General features: G+C 47.0%; 1 protein-coding gene across 2 annotated transcripts in view; it reads right to left on the reverse strand.

Annotated features, from left to right (window-relative positions):
- The window catches only part of LOC139567523 (voltage-dependent calcium channel gamma-5 subunit-like), a 32,656-nt gene that overhangs the window by 9,696 nt on the left and 10,182 nt on the right, over positions 1-12,778 (reverse strand). Inside the window, exons 2-4 of one of the 2 annotated variants that reach the window (XM_071388851.1) lie at positions 8,145-8,378; positions 3,849-3,935; positions 883-1,203 (exon numbers count right to left, since the gene is read on the reverse strand). In XM_071388851.1, the coding sequence (XP_071244952.1) occupies positions 883-1,203; positions 3,849-3,935; positions 8,145-8,340 (604 nt within the window). In that variant the 5' untranslated portion in view covers positions 8,341-8,378. The remainder of the gene's footprint in view (positions 1-882; positions 1,204-3,848; positions 3,936-8,144; positions 8,379-12,778) is intronic. The other variant, XM_071388852.1, reaches the window with a different exon arrangement.

A 12,778-nucleotide genomic window follows, 5' to 3' on the forward strand; every position in this document is an offset into this window, starting at 1 on the left:
CATCAAATGGAGAGGGTGCGCCACTGGAGGATAGAGAGGGCTGTACCTCACAGGCTTGAGAAGGGACACATGGAAGGATGAGGAGATCCGGTAATGGCGGAGCAACTGGAGATGGTAGGTGACATGATTGATGCATTGTGTTATTTTGAAAGGACCAATGAACTTTTTGCAGGGGTCACGAAACTGAATGTCCCAGGTAGAGAGATTTCCCAGGGTGGAAGAGTGGAGTAGGTCGGCGACGCCGGTCAGCGAACCGTTTCTGGGAAAGGGAAGCTTGATGTAGGTGCCGATGTGCTGTCTCCCAAACATGCTCACACTGTCAAAAACCACTCATTGACGGCAGGCACAGTTCCGGGCTCTGTCTCCCATGGGAACACTTGGGTTGGTATCCGAGGACACACTGAAAAGGAGTGAGATGGAGTGAGGAATGCACCCGAGAGTTCTGTGCGTATTCGGGCCAGGCTAGATAGCGACTCCACTCGTGTGGTTGGTGGGTGCAGTGTTGGCGAAGGTACTTCCCTATTTCCTGATTCAGGCGTTCCGTCTGCCCGTTGGTTTGGGGATGGTATCCGGAGGATAGGTTGATGGAGACCCCCAGTCGGTCGCAGAAGGCTCGCCACACCCTGGGGATGAACTGGGGTCCCCGATCCAAAACAATGTCTTCCGGGATCCCATACAAACGAAACACCTGTTGGAACATGCACTCGACCAATTCCATGGCATTAGGTAGATACAGAAGGGGGAAGAGTCGGCCCACCTTGGAGAACCGGTCCACTACAACTAAAATAGTAGTGAAGCCCGAAGAGTCTAGCAGATCAGTGAGGAAATTCATGGCGATGTGGAACCATGGTCTGTGTGGTGTAGGTAAAAGCTCGAGCTTACCGGTAGGTAGTTGGCGAGGGCTCTTTGCCCATGCACAGACGGGACAGGAAAGCACGTAATCTCTGATGTCTTCTGTTAGGGATGACCACCAGAACTTGCGTGTCAGTAGCTCCGTGGTCCGGGTGATCCCGAGATGGCCAGAACTCAGCGAGGTATGGCACCACTGCATTAGCTGGGGTCTGACGGACACCGGAACGTAGGTCTTGCCTGCAGGGGTGTCGGGAGGTGCTGGGTCGTGGCGTAGGGCCTCTTGGACAGCTGATTGGATTTCCCACTGTATGGGTTCCACGACACAAGACGGAGGCAGGATGGGCTCGGGAGCTGGGTTAGAGGAAGGGGAGTCAAATAGATGGGATAAGGAATCGGGCCTTCACATTTTTCTTGCCAGACAGATAGGTGACGGTGAAGTTGAAGCGGTTGAAGAAAAGCGCCCAACGAGCCTGTCTGGGGTTGAGCCTCTTAGCACTTCTTAAGTACTCCAAATTGCGGTGGTCTGTAAGGACAAGGAATTGGTGATGAGCTCCCTCTAACTAGTGGCGCCACTCTTTGATAGCCAGCTTAAATGGCAAGGAGCTCTCGGTTCCCGTCATCATAAACTCATCAAAAAAAGAAACTTCACAGATCTTAATTGTAAAAGGTTTAAACACGGTTTCCCATGCTTGTTCAATGAATACAATTGTGTCTGGTAGTATATTGGTCTGATCTGTGGGTTTTGCAATTATTTAAATTGTGAGTGAGACAGACCCCCCACAGGTCTTATTACTGCTTTCCGAGTTAAGTAAATCTTCATTCTCCCATCTTCTTCACTTTAGGCCTTATGGGAATCTCTCTCTCTCTCGCTGTATTTTACTCAAACTGCATTTCCTCTGACAGTGTGTCTCCAGGGTCCTAGTGCCTGTCTGAGCATTACCCATCCTGTGTGTATCCATCTGCATTTGGCCTGAGGGACATCTCTCGCAAAATAAATTGCCCCTTGCATTTTTCATATCTCCCCCGTATCCCTTGTTAGAGTGGAATGAGCCATGCCTCAGAGGCAAGTCAGGAATAGCACAAACATATATCTATATGGGGGGAGTTGTGTAGATTCTGTGGATGTGTGTCAGTTGGGACCACTGTAGCACTACTCTACCTTACATCCATTCAGTCCATCCCAAGCCTGTGCCATATGGATTTATATTTTCTCTTACACAGAGCATACGGTAGGGGTTGGCAACATTCAGCTAAAAATGTGTTTAATTTACTAAATCTGTTCCCAAGTATTTCCACAAAAAAAAGACACTCAGCAAAAAAAGAAACGTCCCTTTCTCAGGACCCTGTATTTCAAAGATTATTCATAAAATCCAAATAACATTTTACATTTTAGTCATTTAGCAGACGCTCTTATCCAGAGCGACTTACAGTAGAGTGCATACATTTTATTAAATTTTTACATACTGAGACAAGGATATCCCTACCGGCCAAGAGCAGACGCTCTTATCCAGAGCGACTTACAGTAGAGTGCATACATTTTATAACATTATTATTTTTTTTTTTAACATACTGAGACAAGGATATCCCTACCGGCCAAACCCTCCCTAACCCGGACGACGCTATGCCAATTGTGCGTCGCCCCACGGATCTCCCGGTTGCAGCCGGCTGCGACAGAGCCTGGGCGCGAACCCAGAGACTCTGGTGGCGCAGCTAGCACTGCGATGCAGTGCCCTAGACCACTGCGCCACCCGGGAGATGTATTGTATTGGGTTTAAACACCGTTTCCCCATGCTTGTTCAATAAACCATAAACAATTTATGAATATGCACCTGTGGAAGGGTCGTTAAGACACTAAAAGCTTATAGACAGTAGGCAATTAAGGTCACAGTTCTGAAAACTTAGGACACTAAAGAGGCCTTTCTACTGACTCTGAAAAACACCAAAAGAAAGATGCCCAGGGTCCCTGCTCATCTGCGTGAACGTGCTTTAGGCATGCTGCAAGGAGGCATGAGGACTGCAGATGTGGCCAGGGCAATACATTGCAATGTCCGTACTGTGAGACGCATAAGACAGCGCTAGAGGGAGACAGGACGGACAGCTGATCATCTCGCAGTGTCAGACCACGTGTAACACCTGCACAGGATCGGTACATCCAAACATCACACCTGCGGGACAGGTACAGGATGGCAACAACAACTGCCCGAGTTACACCAGGAACGCACAATCCCTCCATCAGTGCTCAGACTGTCCGCAACAGGCTGAGAGAGGCTGGATTGAGGGCTTGTAGGCCTGGCCACGCCATGTCATGCTTCAAAGCATACATCATGCATACCATGAGTACCTTCGGTCTCTCTGGGGGTATGACATATGTATATGACATACAGTACGTGTATCGCATCATTGTCCACCGAATTGACTATTATTCATTATGATAATTGTGAGTAATGTAGGCAAAGGAAGGACATTCCATTGAAACTCATGCCTTTTGTTTGACATTATCAGAATGGACCTTGTGGGATTGACGATGAAGCATGTTCTTCCTCTCCTCAGGCATACCCCTCATCTATCACTGAACTTATGTCAAAGTTATTTTTTATATTTTAACAACAGAAATATCTTGAGGCCTAAAGTGACAGCAGTCTGTCTGGCGGCCTAGGAGTTAGGCCAGGATCTCTTCCTGACCATGTCATCTGATCTGGAAAAAGTCTGGGCTCTGGTTATATGATAGTTAATGACTTGCCAGGTCATACAGTCAGGAAAAACTATTGGCCCTACCTTTATGCCCTCCCACAACAGAACAGATGTGTTTGTGCTCGGGACCAGAGCCCGTATTCCTAACGTATCCGCCTGTCCATGTTATCTTATACTGTACATTGTGATCTAAAAAAGGTAAAACTGATCCTAAATCAGCACTACGACTCTAAGACATTTGATATGTCCCCAGAACAGAGGAAGATGACACTGAGATGAGCGTATGACAAGTCTTCTTCACTTACTCAGCACACTAACTGTAGACTCCGACGTCAGCTGCACGTTGGTGGGCATCACATACTCAATGGTGAAACAACGGCCCTTCTCATCTCCTACAACACAAGCAAAGGAGAAGACGGCATTTATTAACCCTTTATCACACCTTTAACATGTAAATACAAAGCTCACACACTTGGGGCTCATTGCTAGAAAAGGGGGTAAGTAGAGTTAATCAATGGAATTGTGCAGGAATTAAATGGCATGAACGTAGATTAATAGGAAATAGACGAGAACTGTTGCATAGAGTTGGGAATAGACATAGAAGAGAACTGTTGCATAGAGCTGGGAATAGACATACGAGAACTGTTGCATAGAGCTGGGAATAGACATAGGAGAGAACTGTTGCATAGAATAGGGAATAGACATAGGAGAGAACTGTTGCATAGAATAGGGAATAGCCATAGGAGAGAACTGTGACAGAGTTGGGAATAGACATAGGAGAGAACTGTGACAGAGTTGGGAGTTGTCTAAATCCATTAACACAGACACCAGGGTTGTTAGATGAGGAAAGAGGAAGATACAAGTGCTTGTTCCAACACCCAGCCATGACATTTTATCACCCTGTCCTGTGACGAAAGAGTGTTTATTTTAATTTCACCCTACCCACAGGTGATGGTGTGTGTGTGTGTGTGTGTGTGTGTGTGTGCGTGTATGCATGCGTGCGCGGGTTTGAATCTCTCTCTCACGCTGCAGAGTCTTAGCAGTAAATAACACTCTTCAATAAGTGAGTCTTTGCTGTCAGTCTGGTATAATTTAATTACTAGAAGGCTAATGATGAAGAGCCATGGGATCCCTCGCTGCCTTATTAAGCCATAATGGCCCGTCCCAAATGCCCCCCTATTCCCTAAATAGTGCACTACTTTTGACCAGGGCTCTGGTCAAAAGTAATGCACTATTTAGGGAAAAGGGGGGCATTTGGAACGCATCCCATAGTGTCAACGATGACAAACACCATTAACAGTAACACTAGACAAGTCACAATTATATAGAGGTTGCAGCAAATGGATTTATAATGATGTTGCACAACTATTGCTGTGGCGATGGACTGCAGTAAAATGTATTAAATAATAAATGGAATCAAATTAGACTGCAACTTTCAGACATACTATATGTTCATAAATACTATTCAGCTCTGCCCAGAAAAACAATCAAAATTAAAGCACCATTTCCCAGCATTGTACCTGGTTAGGCCAGGAGGAGGACTTGGTGAACCATGGTTAGATGGTTTGGAATAAAAGGACATGTATTTGTACTTTCGTACAGTACCCCTACATGTCCAAAGCAGGTCCCCAGTTTCTGGTCTGGAGCGTGAAGTCACAAGCTCTGCTGGTCGTCTACTTCATAGCAACCTAGCGGTGCCAAAAGCCATGGTTTGGCCAAGAAAGCCTACGTAAATTCTAATCGCCAGAACGGCCCCAAAATTTGAGGGAGGTTTTGGTCTCTAAAATTAGTTTATTATGATCAAGTTTGATCCCAACATGAATTATTTTAAAGTTCGCTACAAATCAATAGATTGAATTAAACAGTGATCCATTCTGACTACTACATTTGTCATCATTCAGGACCATGTACTGAAAAAGACCAATCACAGGCTACGAGGAAGTGCCATTCAGCCCCATTCAGCAATATGGCGCCCTTCAAATTTTCCATAGGAATGCATGGATGACATTAGCGTCAGCACTATCTACTGGTTTTAATGTCTATGGTCCAAAGTCGATAGGTGGCTTATTTCAGTTTGTTCTAACTCAATATAACAAATCCCCTTCATTTTTCTTACTCGCTATGCGGTGGTTTACTGGACTCATATTAGGCATACTCCTGGACTAAAAAGCATGTTCAATGGAAAATCTCCTCTAAAGGTGTCTTCCAGTCCAGGAAACTGGCCTTATGTGCATGTCGATCAACCAGTGACCTGTTTGCCATTTCTAACTACTATAGCACCCTAGTCAGAACATCTTCTTCCCAGTCTCATGGACATGAGAGAAGTGAGCTTTTATACATCAGTGGATTGACCAGAGTCAATACAAGCACAAATCAAACAGAGACTGGGACCAACAGCTGCATTTACCACTCAACGGACGCACCGCAGCATCAATACTGGGCATAACACAGTCCATTCACTCTTTATGTTGTAATGATGTATCATAACAGTACTAGGTCAGATAGTGACAGACACACAGGGCCTAACTAAACACAAGCCTAGAGTTTCTGGGTCAAACAGACAGCTAGCTGGGGCAGTTTAGCAACAAGGCCATTAAATCGCAGCTAAAACACAAATAATGGTTCATTAGTCCTTCAATGGAAGTTGGTCTTTTGGACCAAGGCAAAACATCCGCTATTTAATCACCACAGAAACATGTCATGTTGACAGTGTGCTGCTTGAGAACATGTGGAGGTCAGGATGGACACTGAGGGCAAAAAAGACATGTTACATGGAAGTACCTAGGAATGTGCTTTGTACCATCATATGTCAGTTTGTGATACTTCCTGGAAAGTATAATGCTGGTGAAGGGAGAAATTAGCCCGTCCTCCCAATTTCTACCTCCACCAGCCTTCACTGGTATAATGGCAATATAGAAACAAATCCTGTTTATTGTCCTGACAAATATTACTTGGCAAGTGCATGTATTTTAAATACAGTAAATGTTAGCTCATTCGTTTCAGTCTAATGCACTGGCTACATTTGATTGTGTCAACCTCAGTATCCAGAGGCTACCTAGGGAGAGAGTACAGTACATCAGAGAGGAAGTGAATACCTGGTTTACTGCTCGGAAACACTTTGAAAGATAGCGTCGCCAAGAGAGAAAAGGGCTGAAAGTTAGTACTTCCTGCTTCCACTTCAAGCTCCCAGCATGTCTCAGTGCAGCGAGGGGGTGGGGTCGGAAGGGGAGGAGCATCCCTGTGATAGGGCACAAGGTAACCATGCAGGGTGGAGAGAAGCCAGTGTTAGTTCCCCTTTAAACAAGGCTTTTCACAGTTAGAGTAGAAGGAGAAAGTGAACAGGGGTGTTGGGTTAGCTTGGCTAGTAGGGTCACTACTGCGTCTTCAGAAAGTGGGCCAGTTTATGGACCTGCACAATAAGACAGGTGTTGTATGCTGGAATGACGAGCGGCATGGCCAGCGCTGAGGAACAGTTCAGCAATGGGACACATGGGGTAGTGACAAAGGAAAAAGAGAATGTAGAAGAGCATGATTTTTTCACCGTCAGCATCCTAGAGCGAGAGAGAGCAGCCAGGCTGAGTTGATAGGACATGGTAATAACACAACATGGGTGGACAGGGTAACTCAAGGACAGATTATTGGGACGCAGCCGAGAGGGAGTGGAGAGAGAAGAGGATGAACATTTGACTCTCAAGAGTGGGTCCTGTGACGGTCTAGTGAATCAGCCTGGAGTGCCAGACTGTTTCTCCTCCTCGCCAACTCCTGTCATCACTTACCAAAACAGAAACAGACTGGCACCGAGGCCAGCTAGAAGCTACCAGTCAGACGTAGAAACTTCAGATAGTAAACAATGGTCAGTGTCCCTGAATGGTTAAGGGTTATGATGATCTTGGGACACCTAAGGGGCAGCATCTACCTTGATCCTAGATTTGTGCCTAAGGGTAAGGGGCAACATCTAAGGTGGCAGGTAGCTTAGCAGCTGGAGCGTTGGGCCAGTAACCGAAAGCTGGTTCTAATACCCGAGCCGACAAAGTAAAAATCTGACTATGTGTCCTTGAGCAAGGCACTTAACCCTAATTTGCTCCAGGGGCGCCGTACTACTAAACTCGTAGAAAAAAGGTGTTACTAGAACCTTAGTGGTATTTGGCAGTCCCCATAGAATAACCTTTTTTTGGTTCCAGGTAGAACCCTCTGTAGAAAGGGTACATACAACCCAAATGGTTCCACCAAAAGGGTTCTTTGGCTGTCCCAATAGGAGAACCCTTTTAGGTTGTATGTTCCAAAAGGGTTCTACCTGGAACCAAAAAGGGTTCTCCACGGGGACAGCGGAAGAACCCTTTCGGAAACCTTTTTTCTAAGAGTGTATGGCTGACCCCGTAAAACCACACATTTCCCTATACCTATCTGGTGTTTGTGACAAAGCATACATCTTTTTTTTAATTGACCTTGATTTTACATTTGTGCCTGAGGGGCAACATCTACTCACCAAATATGAATCAGACCCTCCACAGCTCTGACTGCAGGGACATATGTATCTCTAATCTGAACTGATCCTAGATCTGTAATTACGGGGCAACGTCTACCCCTAACCAGAAACTTACCAGCTGTGAAGCAGACCCTCCAGAGGCCCGAGTGCAGGGACATGCGTAACTCGGTGCTCTGGTTGAGGGGCAGGATGACGCCCTCCTCCAGATAGAGCCAGTAGTCAGTACTGACAGCGATGCCCAGCAGGCCCAGGGCGCACACAGCGAACACGCTGCTTAGCACCGTCAACACCTTCCTGCCACACAGGGTCATACCACAACTGCAGGGGGCGCCACCGGCAGAAAGAGGAGCTGCAGGGAGACAGAGAGGACGGAGTTAGTGGAGAGTTAATAGAAAGTGGTCGGTGTAACAGTAGTCAATGATAAGGTCATGTCTATGTCCTAATGGTCAATTGTAAGGCAATGGCTAAGACCCAATGGTCAATCCTGCGTCCCAGTTGTCAATTGCCAGACAAACTTGTAGGTAGTTTAAGCCATGAGCGTTGCCTGCCAGGCATGTCTCAGTGTATAAAAATGTCCCAGTAATCCTCCCTGCTCTCCTTTCCATCCTGACATCTAATCGGTGTATCATAGTTCAGTGTACTTTTATATTAGTGTATTACTTTGTCAGTTTAGCTGTATTTTTTTTTCAAGTAAGGAAAATCTAGCCTAGTGCCCTGAACTCTCAAAATATTTTTTAAACGAACCATACAGTGTTTCATGCTTCATGAACATTGGGCTGATTTTGAAAAAGCTGAACTTTGAACTGCAGTTGTAGGTCTGTCTGCCCTCGCTTTGCCTCAGGCCAAAACCACACACACCACTAATAGTGCTGGGGAGGCCTGTGAATTACTCCTCATATTCCATAATTCAGCCCATCTGATTAACACAACATGATCCAGTCAAGATTCATCTGATTAACACAACATGATCCAGTCAAGACCCATCTGATTAACACAACATGATCCAGTCAAGACCCATCTGATTAACACAACTTGATCCTGTCAAGCAAAAGTGTAGCAGTCTTACACTATGGTGGTGTGACATATGCAACAGCATATTGATGTTGATGCTCATCAGTCATAAGCAGCACTGATCACTTGGTTGCAGTAGCTGTTGCCCACGCTAGCTAGAAGCCTGGTTTCTGGGCATGCATGGGGATATATGTGTTGAAAAGGCAGTTCTTTTACATAATGAGTTGTCTGTTTACTGTCACTGGCTGTTTTTGAGTGGGAGTGTGTGTGTGTGAGAGAGAAATACCAGTCTATTCAGGCTTTGTGTTTCTTTTTGCAACGACTTGCATGGCTTCACGTGGCCTCACGGCCCCTTGTATCACGATATTGATAACATGGCCTCACGGCCCCTTGTATCACGATATTGATAACATGGCCTCACGGCCCCTTGTATCACGATATTGATAACATGGCCTCACGGCCCCTTGTATCACGATATTGATAACATGGCCTCACGGCCCCTTGTATCACGATATTGATAACATGGCCTCACGGCCCCTTGTATCACGATATTGATAACATGGCCTCACGGCCCCTTGTATCACGATATTGATAACATGGCCTCACGGCCCCTTGTATCACGATATTGATAATGTATGGGTACAAATGTATAAGATGAGACTAATGCATCTCATTTAAAGGGCTTTTGCATGTTCATTGTTTCAAAGGACTGAGTCAGAGCCGTTGGTTGCACACTTCCGGCGCCGAAAAGAGATGGCCGCCTCGCTTCGCGTTCCTTGGAAAATATGCAGTATTTTGTTTTTTTATGTGTTATTTCTTACATCGGTACCCCAGGTAATCTTAGGTTTCATTACATACAGTCGGGAGGAACTACTGAATATACGATTAACGTCAACTCATCATCGTTCCTACCAGGAATATGACTTTCCCGAAACGGATCCAGTGTTTTGCCTTCCACACAATACAATGGATCTGATCCCAGCCGGCGACCCTGTGCGACGCCGAAAAAGGGGCAAACGAGGCGGTCTCGTGGTCAGGCTTCGGAGACGGGCACATCGCGCTCCACTCCCTAGCATACTACTCGCCAATGTCCAGTCTCTTGACAATAAGGTTGATGAAATCCGAGCACGGGTAGCATTCCAGAGAGACATCAGGGATTGCAACGTGCTCTGCTTCACGGAAACATGGCTAACTCAAGGGACGCTAACGGAGTCGGTGCAGCCAGCTGGTTTCTTCATGCATCGCGCCGACAGAAACAAACATCTTTCCGGTAAGAAGAGGGGCGGGGGGGTATGCCTTATGATTAACGAGAAGTGGTGTGATCATCATAACAACACACAGGAACTCAAGTCATTCTGTTCACCTGATCTAGAACTCCTCACAATCAAATGTCGACCGCATTATCTACCAAGGGAATTCTCTTCAATCATAATCACAGCCGTATATATTCCCCCCCAAGCAGACACATCGATGGCCCTGAACGAACTTTATCTGACTCTTTGTAAACTGGAAACCACACACCCTGAGGCTGCATTCATCGTAGCTGGGGATTTTAACAAGGCTAATCTAAAAACAAAACTCCCTAAATTCTATCAGCATATCGATTGTGCTACCAGGGCTGGGAAAACCCTAGATCATTGTTATACTAATTTCCGCGACGCATATAAGGCCCTCCCCCGCCCCCCTTTCGGAAAAGCTGACCACGACTCCATTTTGTTGATTCCAGCCTACAAACAGAAACTCAAACAACAAGCTCCCGCGCTCAGGTCTGTTCAACGCTGGTCCGACCAATCTGAATCCACGCTTCAAGACTGCTTCGATCACGCGGATTGGAATATGTTCCGCATCGCGTCCAACAACAATATTGACGAATATGCTGATTCGGTGAGCGAGTTCATTAGGAAGTGCATTGACGATGTCGTACCCACAGCAACGATTAAAACATTCCCAAACCAGAAACCGTGGATTGATGGCCGCATTCGCGTGAAACTGAAAGCGCGAACCACTGCTTTTAACCAGGGCAAGGTGACCGGAAGCATGACCGAATACAAACAGTGTAGCTATTCTCTCCGCAAGGCAATCAAACAGGCTAAGTCCCAGTACAGAGACAAAATCGAGTCGCAATTCAACAGCTCAGACACAAGAGGTATGTGGCAGGGTCTACAGTCAATCACGGATTACAAAAAGAAAACCAGCCCCGTCGCGGACCAGGATGTCTTGCTCCCAGACAGGCTAAACAACTTTTTTGCCCGCTTTGAGGACAATACAGTGCCACTGACACGGCCCCCTACCAAAACCTGCGGGCTCTCCTTCACTGCAGCCGAGGTGAGTAAAACATTTAAACGTGTTAACCCTCGCAAGGCTGCAGGCCCAGACGGCATTCCCAGCCGCGTCCTCAGAGCATGCGCAGACCAGCTGGCTGGTGTGTTTACGGACATATTCAATCAATCCTTATCCCAGTCTGCTGTTCCCACATGCTTCAAGAGGGCCACCATTGTTCCTGTTCCCAAGAAAGCTAAGGTAACTGAGCTAAACGACTACCGCCCCGTAGCACTCACTTCCGTCATCATGAAGTGCTTTGAGAGACTAGTCAAGGACCATATCACCTCCACCCTACCGGACACCCTAGACCCACTCCAATTTGCTTACCGACCCAATAGGTCCACAGACGACGCAATCGCAACCACACTGCACACTGCCCTAACCCATCTGGACAAGAGGAATACCCATGTGAGAATGCTGTTCATCGATTACAGCTCAGCATTTAACACCATAGTACCCTCCAAACTCGTCATCAAGCTCGAGACCCTGGGTCTCGACCCCGCCCTGTGCAACTGGGTCCTGGACTTCCTGACGGGCCGCCCCCAGGTGGTGAGGGTAGGTAACAACATCTCCACCCCGCTGATCCTCAACACTGGGGCCCCACAAGGGTGCGTTCTGAGCCCTCTCCTGTACTCCCTGTTCACCCACGACTGCGTGGCCATGCACGCCTCCAACTCAATCATCAAGTTTGCGGATGACACTACAGTGGTAGGCTTGATTACCAACAACGACGAGACGGCCTACAGGGAGGAGGTGAGGGCCCTCGGAGTGTGGTGTCAGGAAAATAACCTCACACTCAACGTCAACAAAACAAAGGAGATGATTGTGGACTTAAGGAAACAGCAGAGGGAGCACCCCCCTATCCACATCGACGGGTCAGTAGTGGAGAAGGTGGAAAGTTTTAAGTTCCTCGGTGTACACATCACGGACAAACTGAATTGGTCCACCCACACAGACAGCGTTGTGAAGAAGGCGCAGCAGCGCCTCTTCAACCTCAGGAGGCTGAAGAAATTCGGCTTGTCACCAAAAGCACTCACAAACTTCTACAGATGCACAATCGAGAGCATCCTGTCGGGCTGTATCACCGCCTGGTACGGCAACTGCTCCGCCAACAACCGTAAGGCGCTCCAGATGGTAGTGAGGTCTGCACAACGCATCATCTGGGGTAAACTACCTGCCCTCCAGGACACCTACACCACCCGATGTCACAGGAAGGCCATAAAGATCATCAAGGACAACAACCACCCAAGCCACTGCCTGTTCACCCCGCTATCATCCAGAAGGCGAGGTCAGTACAGGTGCATCAAAGCAGGGACCGAGAGACTGAAAAACAGCTTCTATCTCAAGGCCATCAGACTGTTAAACAGCCACCACTAACATTTAGCGGCCGCTGCCAACATACTGACAACTCCAGCC

Source organism: Salvelinus alpinus, chromosome 2 (assembly GCF_045679555.1).
Source record: "Salvelinus alpinus chromosome 2, SLU_Salpinus.1, whole genome shotgun sequence".
Taxonomy (NCBI): Eukaryota; Metazoa; Chordata; class Actinopteri; order Salmoniformes; family Salmonidae; genus Salvelinus; species Salvelinus alpinus.